The sequence below is a fragment of the Cryptomeria japonica genome, chromosome 11 (genome assembly GCF_030272615.1).
Source record: "Cryptomeria japonica chromosome 11, Sugi_1.0, whole genome shotgun sequence".
Taxonomy (NCBI): Eukaryota; Viridiplantae; Streptophyta; class Pinopsida; order Cupressales; family Cupressaceae; genus Cryptomeria; species Cryptomeria japonica.
The window spans coordinates 233,154,307-233,171,594 of NC_081415.1; the positions used below are offsets into that span (position 1 = coordinate 233,154,307).

The following is a 17,288-nucleotide window of genomic DNA, read 5'->3' on the forward strand; positions in this document are numbered from 1 at the left end:
TTTAGTATTTTACCTTATCCCATGGAGTAGAACAAATGCACAGTTAATGTCGTGGGATATAGAACAAAGGGAACTGAGTACTTCCTTATCCCGCACGTTCCTGTGAGATAAGAAACAAACAAGAATAAAAAAGACCCTTATCCCATGAAGGAAAAAAAAGACAAGGGAGATGCCATGGGATAAGATCCAAACAAGGAAGAGGGTCAGCCTCTCTTATTCCATGAGGTTACAAAGGTAACGACGACATCTCACAGGATAAGCAAAGCAAGTATAAAACAAGGAAAGCCTTATCCCGCGAGGTTGAGCAGAAGCTCAACAAGGCTCACAGGATAACAAAGAAGCGGGAGCATGAAAAGTCTTATCTCGCGGAGTAAAGATGGAAGCATGGAGATTCTGTAGGGTTGAATGCAAGGTCGCTCAACGATCAAACATAGTGAAGGAGGTACGGACCCGGGTGCCACGTCAGCTATTAACGACCTTTGGATATTCATAAAGACCAATCCAAAGGTGATGTTTTAATATTCTATTGGGATTTTGAACATGCTTACATGGTGAGATCTCACACATCCATCTATGTGTGAGATATCTTGATTGACAATGAAGGTTCAAATTTAGAGTGTCCATTGGCATTTAGTTTCTCTATGCGTGGTGGTTGTTGACCCATTGGTCGAGGATATTTTTTGCTTAGCCGACACTCAATCTTGGTCAGATTTTCTTCCAACCATCAGTTTTCAGATGCCATTACTCCAGAGGTGATTTTTGTGGGTTGATTTCAAATGCCACCATGCCCTCTTCAATGTAGAACAAAGAGTTTTGTCCCTACAAGTGTTCTCGACCTTGCTTGTCGATAGGTTTTTCTGCACCAAGGCCTGGTTTTTACTTTTCCAGAGGCAGCATGCTGATGCGGACTTGGCAGAGGTATGGTGTTATAAGACAATGCCCAAATAGGTATAGATGACTTTGTAAAATATAACAGAAATACAAGGTAGGAAATGATAGATCCCCTTAAGCCTACAAACACCCCAAATGGTTCAAATGGGACAAATATGAAACAAGACCTTCTCGAATGAAAATGATGGTTTAGAAGGTTTAATTAGGTCTATTATGAAAGGTTCAAACTATTTTTGGCCTTCTATTCAATACCCAAATTCTAAACCCCAATTTCCTCCTACTAGCCCTAGAACCCCTATTAGCCCTACAACAAGAGAATTTTAATGATAACTCTACAAACTTCCAAGACACCAGACAAATAAAATGTATATTTGGATACCCTTTTTTCTTTTATATAACATACTTAAAGAATGACATAAGTAATTTTGGAGAAAACACGATGTCCGACCACTGAGCACTATTTTTTAGCATAAAATATGGTGATTTTACAGAGCAATTGCAAGAAATATTATTTTTGGGTACTTCTAACCTCAAAAAATGTCTTATTAAATGATAAATTATGAAGGAATCCACAATCAATTTCAGTTTGTGAGGCCTCTAACCCCCAAAGCCCCAAATTTTCTTCAAAAAGCCCTAAAATCAAGGGTTTCTCCAATCTCACACTTCCACACACTTTTAGAATTGATTGGCTATTTTTTCACCTTTAGATAGCCAACATACAACTATACAAATCATAAATTATACCCCTCCAATGGGTAGATCTCTCCAACCCTCACCCTACCTAGCCTCTTCACTAGGCTTTCCAAGAAAACAATGGTGATCACCTCCCTTAAACCCTGTGATTTGCATATTTAGTTGTTAGGAAATATAATACATGTCATTTTATAGCCACTCCATGAGAATCAGAGTCATACCATTCATGGAATGACCATAATTTTAAAATTTGTCAAAACTGTTAAGGAAAAAGTGACAAAATTCTGGGACAGTCAGCAATAAACCAATTTTATAATCTAGTAGTGACTTCAAAGAATTCACAGAGGTATTCAATGTTGAAATAAATTCACTACAAATGTATCATATGAATTATACCAAATAAAACCCTCACTCAAGCATAAAAATCAGAAAAAAATGCTTCCAAACTGAGTTTTTATTGGTTTTCCAAAATAGTCCATACAATCCAGGCATTCAATCTGCCTTACAAAGAATGTCTATGGCTTTAAATAGCCTCTCAAAGTTTTTTTAACCTCCATATGGTTGGTTACAAGTTTTATTTAACACTAAAACAATTAAAACTTGCTTTTCCCTCCTAATTCTTCCTAACCGTTGCCTTTTTGAAATTTTGAATTTGCACTTTGGAAAATGTATTACAACTTTGACAAAAACATTAAAAAAAGAAGGATTTTCATCCCTTATTGCATTTAAAATGAAACTAAACCCTCCTAAATCCATTTTTGGGTGTTTTGACCCAATATCCAACATTTGACAACATTTTACAACTTTCAGGACAATTTGACAACTTTTTGCATTTTTTTAGTTTCAAAAGCCATTATTGGCTTTAGGATCTCATAATTGATTTTATTGAATTTGTTTGATGTTGGAAACTTCTCCTTGGTCTCAAAGTTCTTCAAATTTGAATTTTTTTGATGTTGAAAACTTCTCCTTGGTCTCAAAGTTCTTCAAATTTGAATTTGTTTGATGTTGGAAACTTCTGCTTGGTCTCAAAGTTCTTCAAATTTGAATTTGTTTGCCTTGGTGCACCTACACCATACTCCCCATGAATGAAGGTGTTCTTGTCCCAAGAAGTCATCCATGCCTTGCCTTCATGTTTTCTTTCTTGCATCTGATTTTTAGGAACTAGTTAGTCCCCAAATGTGACTTGTTTCCTCCTATGAACACCTGCATTCATACACCAATCATTAGAAACAAAAATTTTATGATTTGGCTGCCCGAAACCAGTGGTACTCATGGCTGATATTTGCTTCATGGATGCCCCTTTTCCTCTATCTTGAGGCATCTGTATTTTCTCCAAATTTTTGTCCTTCCTTTATCTGATGATAGTACACTTGACTGTACCAACTTGTACATGATCAAGATTCCAAAGTCCTTTATGAAATGGATTGTCATAGTGCTCCAAATTTGCACTTTTCTTACCCTGCTCTTTGACTGAAAACTCATTGCCAAAACACATTACTGTGTTGTCTCTTACCTTCCCCATCAATGGGTTCAATTTGTACTTCCTTCCACCCTTATGAACTACATAGGTGTTTTGAGACCATCATGTATAATCCTTTTAGAGTATTGCCAAGGTCTTCCAAAAATCAAATGACCACAACTCATATCCATTACATCACACAAAATACTATCAGCATATTGACCAATGGAGAAATTAATGACTACCTGATCCTTTACCAACATATTCTAACCTTCACTGCACCATGTAGCAAAATATGGATTAGGGTGTGCAAGGGTTTGTAAATTTAACTTTTTGACTACTTCATAAGCAACCAAATTGTGACAAGCCCCTGAATCAACAATCAAATTGCATACCTTGCCATGGATCTTACAATTTCTCCTAAAGATCCTTTCTTTCTGTGAGGGTTGTACTTTCCCCATGAGTAACAACTCTCCTTCCTTTGGTGGTATCATGATTTCTTCTTCTTGTTCTTCCTTTTTGTCTTCTTGTGTTAAATTAACCCTCCTTTCCTTCTTATCCTCATTCCATTTAGGACATTTGAATGATGGGTGCATTGGTTCATTACAATTGTAGCATCTAAATGTGCCTCTTCCTTGACCAAATCCTCTTCCTCCTCTCTGGTTGTATCCACCCCTTGATTCTGAAAATGATTTCTTACCCTTGTCCTCATTGTTTAGTCCCTGACCTTTCTTGTCTCCTCTTCACCTTTTCTTTTTCTTTAATAGCCAATTGAAAACATTCACCAATGGTCCTTGGCACTTATAGACCAATCTGATCTTGCAAATGATACTTTAAGCCATTGACATATCTAGCTACCTTCTCATCTTCTTCCTCATATCCTCCTCTAATACTCAATTTATGAAATTGTTGAGTATAAGACATTACATCCATGTCTTTTTGTTTCAAATTTTGTCTCATCCTCTTCACATGTATGCTATAATCTGAAGGCAAGAATTGTTCTTTGATCAGATTCTTCATCCTTGCCCACTATGTGATTCTTGTTAAACCCCTAGACATTCTATCATTTTGTAAACTTGTCCACCAAGTCAAAGCAGTACTTTTGAGTTTTGTTTTTGCAAACCTTATCCTCTTATCATCCTCCATCTCTTCATACTCAAAGTAGTTCTCCAAGGCATCAAGCCAACCCAACACTTCCTCACTATCCATCTTTCCCTGATACATAGGTACATCCACATGTCCTTTCCCTGCATTGTTTTGTACTGCCTTCAAAAGTCTAACCAGCCTCCTCTCCTCAGGGTCCACTTCATCTTCAACCCTCCTACGCTCTGATCTTTCTAGTTTCTCTTCTCCATTGTCTCCATTTTGTTCTTCCCAATTAGGTTCTTCCCTCCTATTGTCCATTCTTTCTTTCTCATATTGTTCTATCCTTGCTTTCATACTCTCTTTCTCTCTTCTCCATGCTCTTTCCTCGCTTGCCTTGTTCTGTTCTCTTTCTCTTCTTTCCCTCTCCAAGGTTTCTTTCAACTCTTCAATTTCCTTAACCAACTGGATCTCAGGTGCCATCACTCCTTCCTACTTCCTATCCAGACCTTTGTTGCTCTGATACCACTTTCATGTAGACTTGGTAGAGGTATGGTGGTATAAGACAATGCCCAAATAGGTATAGACGACTTTGTAAAATATAAGGGAAATACAAGGTAGGAAATGATGGATCCCCTTAAGCTTACAAACACCCCAAATGGTTCAAATGGGCCAATTATGAAACAAGACCTTCCCAAATGAAAATGATGGTTTATAAGGTGTAATTAGGTCTATTATGAAAGGTTCAAACTAGTTTTGGCCTTCTGTTCAATACTCAAATGCTCAAACCCCAATTTCCTCCTACTAGCCCTAGAACCCCTATTAGCCCTACAATGAGAGAATTTTAATGATAACTCTACAAACTTCCAAGACACTAGACAAATAAAATGGATATTTGGATATCCTTTTGGATTTTCTATAACATACTTAAAGCATGACATAAGTTGTTTTGGAGAAAACACACTGTCCAACCACTAAGCACTGTTTTTGAGCATAAAATATGGTGATTTTACAAAGCAACTACAAGAAATATTATTTCTGGGTACTTCTAACCTCAAAACAATCTTAGTAAATGATAAATTATGAAGGAATCCACAATCAATTTTAGTTTGTGAGGCCTCTAACCCCAAAGCCCCAAATTTTCATCAAAATGCCCTAAAATCAAGGGTTTCTCCAATCTCACACTTCCACACACTTCTGATAGCCAACATACAAGTATACAAATCATAAAATATACCCCTCCAATGGGTAGATCTCTCCAAACCTCACCCTACCTAGCCTCTTCACTAGGCTTTCCAAGCAAACAATGGTGATGACCTCCCTTAAACCCTATTATCTGCACATTTAGTTGTTAGGAAATATAATACATGTCATTTTATAGCCACTCCATGAGAATCAGAGTCATATCATTCATGGAATGACCATAATATTAAAATTTGTCAAAACTGTTAAGGAAAAAGTGATAAAATTTTGGGACAGTCAGCAATAAACCAATTTTATAATCTAGTAGTGACTTAAAAGAATTCACAAAGGTATTAAATGTTGAAATAAATGCACACAAATGTATCATATGAGTTATACCAAATAAAACCCTCACTCAAGCATAAAAATTAGAAAAAAAATGCTTCCAAACTGAGTTTTTATTGGTTTTCCAAAATGATCCGTACACTCCAGGCATTCAATCTACCTTACAAAGCATGTCTATGGATTTAAATATCCTCTCCAAGTTTGTTCAACCACCATATGGTTGGTTACAAATTTTAGTTAACACTAAAACAATTAAAACTTGCTTTTCCCTCTTAATTCTTCCTAATCGTTGGCTTTTTGAAATTTTGAATTTGCACTTTGGAAAATGCACTACAACTTTGACAAAAACATTAAAAACAAAAGGATTTTCATCCCTTATTGCATTTCAAATGAAACTAAACCCTCCTAAATCCATTTTTGGGTGTTTTGACCCAATATCCAACATTTGACAACATTTTACAACATTCAGGATAATTTGACAACTTTTTGCATTTTTTTAGTTTCAAAAGCCATTATTGGCTTTAGGATCTCATAATTGATTTTATTTAATTTGTTTGATGTTGGAAAATCCTCCTTGGTCTCAAAGGTCTTCAAATTTGAATTTGTTTGCCTTGGTGCACCTGCACTACACACTATCAGATCAGTGTTCGATCTGATCTTTTTCTCCTCTCTCGGATTTTTGTAACCTAACCCAGGATGGGTTAGGGTTTTCTTAATTGTAACTCATCTGAGTTATGCCTGAACTATAAAGGCAATTTTGTAACATTTTCTCAAGATCTTCTCTTTTGATCTGCAGATCTTAGATTTGTGTTGTATGGATTGTTTTGTAATCCTGGGCTACGGTCCAGCAAGCATAGCCACTAAAGGCATATGTAATTCATTGAATGGATGTAGTGATTGATTTATTTGGTTACCGGTTATGTCATGTGTTAATTTTACCGGTTAGGGTTTCTCTTTATCTCTTTACTGGTTAGATCTTGTGTTGTGTTACTGGTTGCCGATATCTTGCATGGTGTTTTGTGTTATAGGCTGCAAGGCAGGGATGTCCTTCATTGGATCTTCCTACCTTGACTACGTCACTTAGATAGGAACTAGTGTATCTTTGTGTGATTTTTTCAATGTTTTGTGCAGTTATAGGTGGGGTAGATCAACTTTCAATCTAGGTGCAAGCCTTACATCCCTTCTTTCATGCAACCCTTCTCTCTCTCCCTTTTCCTTGTCAAAACATAGATTAGTTTTATCAATGTTGGGTTGGTCCAACACCTGCATCTGATTGGAAAGGAATCTGACCTTCTCTGGAGACTCAACCTCACATTTAGCAAGGCCCCATACTTAAGAGGTTGTTTCTATGTTTCACAAAGTTGATGATCAAGGTTTATCAGGTCATCAAGGGTGCAAACTTTTGTGACAATAGTTTTCAGTCCCGATGAGACTGTTGAAATTTTAGTTCATAGATGACCATATGGGGTACAAACTCTTAGTCATTGGTCATATCTTTGTTGATCTTGGTGTGTGGATCAACAACTCAACCTTTGGAGGCAACAAATCACATCCTGGGTGACTCTCTGCAACACATCTACTGGTTAAGCAGTCCAGTGCTCAAAACAACTGAAGACTTGGTGTGCTCTTTAGTTTCATGCCTTTGGAGGCAGATTTTCTTCAAGCACCTAACTTCAAAACCATTTTGGTGATCTTGGTATGTAACCTTTTCTCTCTAGTAGGGAAGATATTTTTCCTTTTAAGAATTTCATGTAACAAAGATCATCCCTTTTAAATGCTTTCAATATGAGCACATATCATGGGTGCAATTTTTATGCACCCCCATTTTGTGAAAATGACAATCTGCCCTCGCCATTCTATCAACATGCACAAACTAGGATTTCTCCTAGTTTTAATCCAAATATTTTTTCTCTAGTAATAGATGGGAATTTCCCTAATGTTTACCCCCTACCCACCCCTACTTTACCTCCTATTCAGCCTTAGAAGAGTGAGGCAAACCTTCTTGTAGAATATACTATGGCTGAAATGGCAAATATGATGCATAACACCTTGATGGACTACAAAAGGCAGCTTGATGAAATAAAGCAATAGCTATGGGAACATCAACAGGAGGAGGGCTTTTACCAACAACAAAAACAAGAGGAGCTTGCTTATCAAGCTCAGCTACAACAACAACAAATGTTGGAGGCTCAGCAACAACATGAGGCCTTCCTTGCAGAGCAATTTGCTTTTGCAAGAGAGGAAGAAATCAGATAGTTGGCGGCCCTTGAGCTCAAAATCATGCAAGCAGAGGCTTCTTCTCCCCCCCCTAAAGAAGTTTTCCAAGTTTCAGACAGGGAAGCCCTCCTAGATCTTCTAAGGATCCTATCTTTGAGAAGATCCATCCGTATCCAAGAGAGCTCTAACTTCAATGCCCCAAGTTTCATGGGAATGCTAGCTATGGATGTGCGGGAGCCTATCTTTCAGGTCCCTCAGTGGTATGGCCCTGTTGAGATTTACCTTTGTGGGGATGGCCTTATTGTTTGGAGGGTAGATGGAACTCATCCTCCCCACATATATACCAACCCACATGCTGCTAATGAGGATGACATTGAGGAGTCTGAGATACTGCATGAAGATTCCATGGAGGATCCTGAGGTGCTAGAGGAACAAAAGGAGGACAACTTGTAGCATTTGGACACCAAGAAAGAAGAATGCAACAAGGAGGAAGCTTTGATTAGTTTTGATCACCTTCCCTCATTTATTGAAGATGAAGAAACTCTTCCTTCATCTGAGCCAGTGGTGTATTCTTTATAGGAGGGGCCTACACTATATGACGTTAGTCATAGTGACTGTGGGATATTGGGAGAAATCAGTTCTACTCCTACTCCCATTTTTTTAGGCCCTCAAGAGAGCTGGAACAATGCCCAAGTCAATCCCCTATGTTGTAAGAGTGAGGAGGAGTTGAAAGAGGACTCTTTTTAGGATGACTTGGAAGGTTTTTGTTCAAGTTTGGACACTTTTTGGCCTTGTCCTATGCTGGTCCAAGAGAAATCAAATAAGGACTTTCAGCTTGTGGAAAGTCAAGATGATGACTTGCATGAGGTGGTTGTCCAAGGTGAACAAGAACATAAATCAAAGCTGATTGAGAGAGAATTTTCTTTTCTTTGATTTTGATGATGAGGTTGAGGTAGAACATGTGGTAGATGTCAATTTCAATCTTGACCTTGGTCTCCACATGTTCTCAAATATAATTGACACTTCTTGTGCCAACATCAATGAAGTCGAGCTCGTCCCCTTAGGAGGGAAGCAATCTGGTTAGCATGATGAGATTATGATTATGAAAGCAGTTGAGCAAGAGCAGGCCAACAGAGATAGCTCAACCTTTGGCATATCAAGGAACTGCCCAATCAGATATCTCTCCATGATTGGGGCCAAGTAGGAGGTTGCAAAGCCACATACCAAGGTCACAAGTGTATCTCAGACCAACAATGTGTCTGATCAACAAATTGGGGTATGTATTTTTGTCTCCAAGTTGTAGGGTTTCTTGCAACTATTCATGGTTCTGCCTTCACTTTTCCAGCTTTGTATTTTGTTTCAAAGCCATGTAAATCACCCCTCCTAGTTTAGGGAGGGTAGGTACTTCAACCAATTTGTGAATGGTTTTGTTTAGCAGCCTCAAGTTGATTGGCTAGAGAAGGGTAGTGTAGGATTTATTTTCCTCTAAGTGCTTTGGCATAATGTATTTAATTTATGTTCTTTTGTTTTCCAAGTAGTGCATGTGTACACTCTGCTTCTTCAGTATAGCAAAACTTTTGTAATCTAGGTTGTAGGGGAAAAGTATGTATTTTTGTTTCAGGCCTTGACTCTGCGCCTAATGGACTTCATAAGGTTACTGATCAATGTTCCAAGTAGGCTTGTCATCCCATCCGAGTCACTAGAAATGTTGGCAATTTTTGTGCCAACCTTAGCGAAGGAGGAAAGAACAAGGTCATGCGGGATAAGAGCAACAAGAGTCAAGGGGTCTTTTTTTTCCCCTTGTATCCTTTTTGGGCTCCAATTCTATTTATGAGTTGACCAGGTCGGCCGATCAACTCACTTAAGTTCCACCGGCTAGAGAGCTCCTATTTGTTAGCAGGCCGGTTTCCCCCTTTTTCTTACCAGTTGATTACAGTTTTTTCTTAGAGAATAAAGGCAATAGAAAGATCATGATGGATAAGAGTTTGGGACAAAGTGTAGGATTTTCCATTATCCCACAAAGTAAAACAAATGCACAGCTGATGTTGCAGGATACAAAACAAAGGGAACTGAGTACTTCCTTATACCACACGTTCCCGAGGGATAAGAAACAAATTAGAATCAAAGAGACCCCTATCTCACAAAGGAAAACAAAGACAAGGAAGATGCTGTGGGATAAGATCCAAACATGGAAGAGGGTTAGCCTCTCTTATCCCGTGAGGTTACAAAGGTAATGATGCCAACTCGTGGGATAAGCAAAGCAAGTAGAAACAAGGAAAGGCTTATTCCACGAGGTTGAGCAGAGGCTTAACAAGGTTCGCGGGATAACAAAGAAGCGGGAGCATAGAGAGTCTTATCCCATAGAGTAAAGATGGACCTGTGGAGATGCTACAGGGTATGAATGCAAGGCTTCTCAATGGTCAAACACAGTGAAGGAGGTGCGGACCCAGGTGCCACCTTAGCTATCAACGATCGTTGGATCTTCTTAAAGCTTGATCCAATGATGATGTTTTAATCTTTTGTTGGGATTTTGAATACAATTACATGACAAGATCTCATGCATTTGTTTGTGCATGAGATCTCTTGATTGACAACGAAGGTTCAAATTCAGGGTGGTTGTTGGTATTTAGTTTCTGTATGCATGGTGGTTGTCAACCCATTGGTTGAGGATGTTTTTTGCTCAATCAACGCCTGATCTTGGTCAAATTTTCTTCCAACCACCAATTTTCAGATGCCACCATGCCCACTTTAATACAGAGCAGAGAATTTTGTCCCTGCAAGTGTGCTCGGCCATGCTTAGCAGGATTTTCTTCACCAAGGAAGGCATGGTTTTCAATTTTCTATAGGAAGAGGACACTTCCAAAGCTTGATGCGACATGCCATGAGATCAATCTTCAATCTGATCTTTTTCTCCCCTCTCAATTTTTTGTAACCTAACCTGGGGTGGGTTGGGGTTTTCTCAATCGTAACCCATTTGAGTTATGCCTGAACTATAAAGGCAATTTTGTAACATTTTCTCAAGATCTTCTCCTTTTTCTTTTGTAGTAATCCATAATTTTTGCAACTGTAAAATCACCTTTCCTCTCATTAATAAAATTCACTTGCCTTACCTAGTTTCATTTTATGCAAATTGTGTATCTTCTTTACCTGGTTGTGTGAATGCATCTTTTCTTGCTTTCTTAGCATCTGTAATAGTGTTGATCCCTCTTGGAGTGGCATTTGAGAACATTGTTTGTTCCTCTACCATTGTTAATAATTCCAACCTTGACTCAGTCTCATAAATCTGGACTTAGATAGGAACTAGTGTATCTTTGGACGGTTTTGTCAATGTTTTGTGCAGTTACAGGTGGGGTAGATCAACTTTCAGTTTAGGTGCAAGCCTTATTTCCCTTCTTTCATGCAACCCTTCTCTCTCTCCCTTTTCCCTATCAAAACAAAGATTAGTTTTATCAATGTTGGGTTGGTCCAACACCTGCATCTGATTGGAAAGGAAGTTGACCTTCTCTAGAGACTCAAAAACATATTTAGCAAGGTCCCACACTTGAGAGGTTGTTTCCATGTTTCACAAAGTTGATGATCAAGGTTTATCGGGTCATCAAGGGTGCAAAGTTTTGTGACAACAATAACCTTTCATATTTTTCTTTCTTTTGGATCATATTTTGTTTTCTTTAGCACGTATTTTTTATGAGATATGTTGATCCTTGGATTTTTGTGGATTTATGGCTTTATGGGTTTTAGATTTGGCATCCAAATTGCTTCCAAGAGAAATGGTATGGGTAATATGAGGATGGATGACATGGAGATCTTATGGATGGGATAATGGAGGGAGAATTTTGGAAGGAATTCAAGGATGTGTACCTTTGTTGATCTTGCTTAGGGATGATTTGAGGTGATGGGGTGGTGGACTTTGAGATAAATTTGATGGATGTGGTGGATGGAGGTATGTAATGACCCAAGATGGATGGAAGGGATGAAGGGTTTAGTTTTGGAACATAAGGACCTAAAATGGATGTGGATGATGAGGGATGGGAATATTTGGATTTATATGGAGTTATTTTGGATTTATAAGGGATAGAAGGTATACCAACATCTTGAGCATGTGATTTTTAGCCAAGGCCATATAAACTTGTATTTTATTTGATTTGGAGGGGTTCCAATATGCCTTGATCATGGGGGCCTAACTCTTTGCTTTGTTAATTCATGTTTTGACATTATTTTTCAAATAGGATAATTATTATTTTTGAAACAAGATGCAAGTTCATTTTAAAGGGGATACAAGGTGGAAGGAACTATAATATCTTAGAGGAAGCCATAGTGGATGAAGGTGGAGGAGTGAAGTTCATAAGTATGGGATTCATGGATAGCTTGGATATGGGGTATGAGATCTTGTGGAGGATTAGGATCATGTGGGGGATTAGTGAGGGATATTAAGATTGTGAGATAGTTTGGGATCATTTTTTAGAGTAACCCACCTCATTGTTTGGATTTAAATGTGAGTAGCTTCAATTTTAGATGGTTCTAAGGTCCAGTTGCTTGTGAACAAAACCTTTTTTAGCTAGGTCCACAAGGGGACCTGACTTACATTATGCCATGATGAGGTTAATTAAGTTTCACTTAAAGAAATGTTTATTATTTAAATCATTAATAATATGCATAATGTAGGTGGTCTTCATTTAATTCTAAAAATTAAAAAAGAAAACAATAGTGGTAAGTGAAAATTGAGAGAATATTGAGATTATAAATCATCTTCATGTTTTAAATAAATTTTACAATAATTCAAGAGTTACATTTTAAAATAAGTGGGCTTTTACAATAAGTTGGTTTCCTCTCCCAACATACATGTGAGGGGTAGAAAAGAATGTGAAGTTTTGGTACAAGCTTGCGAGGGATTAAATTAAGCATTAAATTAAAGTTTTCTCAAGCCCCACTATCCCACATAATGGAAGAGGTCAAAGAAAACACACATGTAGGAGCATAGGGTATACCTTGCTACCTCAGGAGGGGACGACTTAAACCACACACACTAAGCTTACACTTCTAGGTTTAAAAGTGTTAAACACTTAGAGTTGATTGACATTTTCTAAGCTTAATATGTTTCTTAATGTATGTGGTCACACTAAGAATACACTTCTAAACTTAAAAGTGTTAAAAATATAGAATTAACTAGCATTCTCTAAGCTTAATATGTTGCTTGGTGTGTGTGGTTTAAGACTGATCCCTCAAGAGGGAATTAGGGAAAATAAAAAACCAACATTGGCCTATAGAGTATGAAGTCATGAAGCAAATAAAGTAAAAATTTTCAAGGCTTTCCTCACCTTGCTAGCCTACAAGAAAATTAGGGCACGATGAGGAATGGACATGGGAGTGTGGGGATTCCCTATGATTGCTATGTGAGAAAACCATATTAGGGTTCTACATGAATTTTGTATGTAGTCGGTCATACAAGAAGGAGACTTGTTCCAAAAATCTTATCTAGAATGAGAGTGGCAAAGTGGAATTCATAAGTGGTAGTTGTTGAATCTCTGAAGTAGTGGATTCTTCCCACATTTAAGATGATTGATGGTAGTTTATATAATGCATGTATTCTAGTTTTGGTTGGATCTTTCTAAAATAAATTTCCAAACACTAATATATGCAACAACTTAAAACTATTATTAACTGCAACTCTTCCTCAGTGTATTATAGGAGTATTAATACATAATTCTATTTGAAAACCAATATTTAATGTGAAACAACAAGGAAGATGTAGACACTGCTAATGTACAAACCATGCTACACAAGAATGCTCTGATGGGCAAGGAGAGTGAGTTGTAAAGGCATTTTATAAGAAAATGAAGATTTGAAATTTAGAGATGTTGTTTCTCTTCAAAAATTGGAATAACTAAAATAGCCATTGATCTTCATCTCTTCTCAGAAATCAATAATAATGTAGCTTCATCTACTTGAGTGTGAAATGTTGAAATGATAGATCTAAAATACTTAATATGGAGATAACTCATATTTCAAATATTGTACAATTGGAATTTTAAATAAGTGTAAAGAATTCTGGTGTACTTCTAGTATGGGATTAGGAGCTTCATATAAATTGGTCATGTGTCGTATAGTAATTCCATAATATTTATTAAAGGTCTTGCATCAAGATGGCTTCAAGGTTAAAACTGGTAAGATTTTATTTGATTTGGAGGTGGTGTTGCTATTTGAATATGAGTAAGGATGTAAGATTATTCCAAAATGAAATGAGCAATTGCAATATAGTAGTAATGTGATAAGAAGATTATGTAAATTAGACCAGAATGATGAGAGCTTAAATTGTCTCATATTTAACCCATTAAAATCATCTATTCTTCTTAGTGCATTGTTGTAAAAGCAGACTTGAGTAATAATTGGAAATTCTTTAGCTTGTTTAAGGTAGAATATAATGTAGATATTTGGTTTATTTTAGAAATAAATATGATCCATTTTTTTTGTAAGTTTGACTCTATGATCCTGTTGTAGGCACTAATCAGCGAGATGATGATTTTATTGTTTCAAAAACAATCTAAAATCTAAAAAATATTTCATTTCAATTTTATCTTGCTTTATAATTTTTTTTAATTATTATGTTCTCAATGCATAGTAGTTGGAGTTAACTAAGATGCAATGTAATGTTGAGTTAATTTTCACCTTCTTGACATATTTTATGAGAATATCATTTTTTAGGCAATACCCTATTCGGTGTGAGTGTATCCTTAGGTGTTACTAAAAGGGTCACTCCCCTAGGTCCTACAAAGTTTGAAGTGCAAGGGAAATGTATCTTGTGCCCATTTTCTATTCGTTGGCCAAATCCAACCCTCAACTTGATTATGACAAAGTGGCTTGTCTTTAGACTTTAGTGGATTTGTTGAGTTGGGAACCAACAAATTTGCGACTTTGTTAGGGAATCTCAGAGCAATATTCATTTGGGGAGAGTTAGAATATTAAAGACTCTTAAAAATTGTTTTAGATGTTGAGAATCTTAAGATCTAGAAAATATTTTGTTACAACAAATTTGAAGAAGATTGTGTGTGAATTTGATAAATAATCCAGAATGATGATAAGATTTAAATAGCTTGTAACTTGTTTGAAGTTAATTCCTCTACAATGAGGCGATGACTCTGTCAAAGAATTCAATGAAGAAATGAAGAAATTTATAGATCTATAAAGGTTCAAATCAAGAAAGAATGTGAGAATCAATTGCAATAACTTCTAGGTATTCTCATAAATCTCAATGAGAATAATTTTGTCTAAAAATTGTTTATAAAAATTCTTAGGATTATATAGATTCCCTATTAGGTGAATTTACCACTAATAAAGGGAAATAGTAGTATCCATATTCATCATACTTCTCAGTTATAAATGTATTCTTTGCATTTGTGAGGGGAAGTATATATTCTTTCATTTTTTGTTCATTTAAAGGAGATCTTAGTTGTGGTTGTGAAAGGTCATGTATATAGTAATTTTTAGATCTCCTCTTGTAAGAGGACATTTGAAACAATAAGGAGATGTATCAAAAATATGTGTATCCCTCTTTTGTTCCAAATACAACCATGTTTAATGAGAAGCCCCGTCCATGTAATCAAATAAATTTTAGCATGGAGAGGTATAAGGCAATAAACTTCATTGTTATTCAGGGTTTTCCAAACTATATACCACCTAAGGTTAGAGATTGGCTACCAAGATTTAGTGGACATAAACATGAATAGGTAGACAAGAACTTACAAGAATTTAATAATTTGATGGAAGACTATGAAGTAGATTTTGAGAATGTGATCATGAAACTGTTTGGTTAGTCCTTGAAGGATGAAGCAAGGGAGTGGTTTTCAAATTTGTTACCATATTCAATAAAATCTTGGGATGATCTCAAATAAGATTTTAATGAATAATTTGGTGAGAGTTTATGAGTCTTTGATACTCGTGGACTTCATGAACATTCACATTGAAAAGGAAAATAGTTTTAGCCTTTAATCTTAGATTTGCAAAGGTATTGAAGAACATTCCAACAAATATCAGACCTAACTATGCATTGGATTTATTCTTTTATTTGTGTTCCTTTGATAAGAAGATGAGTTATAGATTGAGAAGTGAGAATCCAAAAAAAATATATGAATTTTTTGAAATTGAGATGAACATTGAGAAGGTTTCAAAGTTTGGAATAAGTAGAAGCCTCAAGCCTGAAAATAGAGCTTCATATCTGAGAAAAAAATACAATTTGAAGGTTAGTAATGGCATACCAAATGAGTATCAGTCTACTATTCTCGTATACCCTTCATTTCATGGTGTTGATCATCTTTCTTCTCTTGCTGAAAATGAATTCAAGAATGATTCCACAAGTATGAATGAAATGACTATGCCTGAAGCTATAGATTTACTTCATGCACAATTGGCAAATGCATATTAACAATTATTCAATAGTATTCACACATTTTCAAGTTGTATTTCAAATAATCATGAATCCACAGCCCTAATTCAAGCACCAATTTATAATGCAGATCAAATTGAGCTCCATGAAAATTGTCAACAATAGGTAAGCATTGTTGATCCTATAGTCTTTGTTCATGCATTGTGGGATACACAGAAACATGAGGGTAAACTGATATTTTCTTTATTTTCAATATTTTTGAATGCCTTATCAGAGATTCCCATTGGTTTTAGGCCTCAAGAGTGTGTGTGCATTGATTTGTTAATCAATATATATAATGTAAATTTGAGTCTTTTTCCTAAAGGATTGAAGCCAAAGAATATTACTTACATCCTTGAGTGGATATATATATTGTTGAGAATGTAAGATTTCATGGTTCATCTATTGGCAATATGCTGGACTTGGTTTAGTGTTGTTATTGATGTCAATGCTATATCTCGATTGGACCTATCTTGGTTTGTCTTGGTGTTTATCTTGGTTTTGGCTTTGATTCTGATTCGGTATGATCAGATCCTCGGATGCTATTTTGGATTGTTATTTTGGATGGTTATATGCTTAATATATTCTGTTGGTTCATGTTTTGGTGCTTCAGTAACTATCGCTTATGTTCCCGGTTGGTATTTCCTTGTACTAGTTAGCTTTACCAGTAAGTGATAGTTGATGTTTTGTTTAGACGATTTTGGTCCAGCTTATGGAATTGGTTTCTATCATGCTGAAGGTGCTTCTTGATCATATTATGAGTGTTTGGTGACTTTGCATTGGTTGGCATCTGGTTATGGTGGTCCTATTTGGATCCGATTAGACTTTCCGTGTTACTTCATTGAGGGTTTCTACCAGTTGGTGAAACGTGCTGGATTTTGGTCTTAACAGAATTTACGGTGGATATTATTATTTGGATATTTGAATTAGGTCCATTCTATGTAATGTAAATCATAATATTGGTTTGGTGATACCGTGTAATGTAATTTTTGTTATTATGGG

At 36.3% G+C, this 17,288-nt stretch overlaps 1 protein-coding gene across 1 annotated transcript in view; it reads right to left on the reverse strand.

Annotated features, from left to right (window-relative positions):
- LOC131860153 (uncharacterized) overlaps positions 1-4,447 on the reverse strand; it is a 100,347-nt gene extending 95,900 nt beyond the window's left edge. The window contains exon 1 of the mRNA XM_059214528.1: positions 4,167-4,447. Coding sequence (XP_059070511.1) covers positions 4,167-4,447 — 281 coding nt within the window. The remainder of the gene's footprint in view (positions 1-4,166) is intronic.
- Between the last annotated feature and the right edge of the window lie 12,841 nt (positions 4,448-17,288).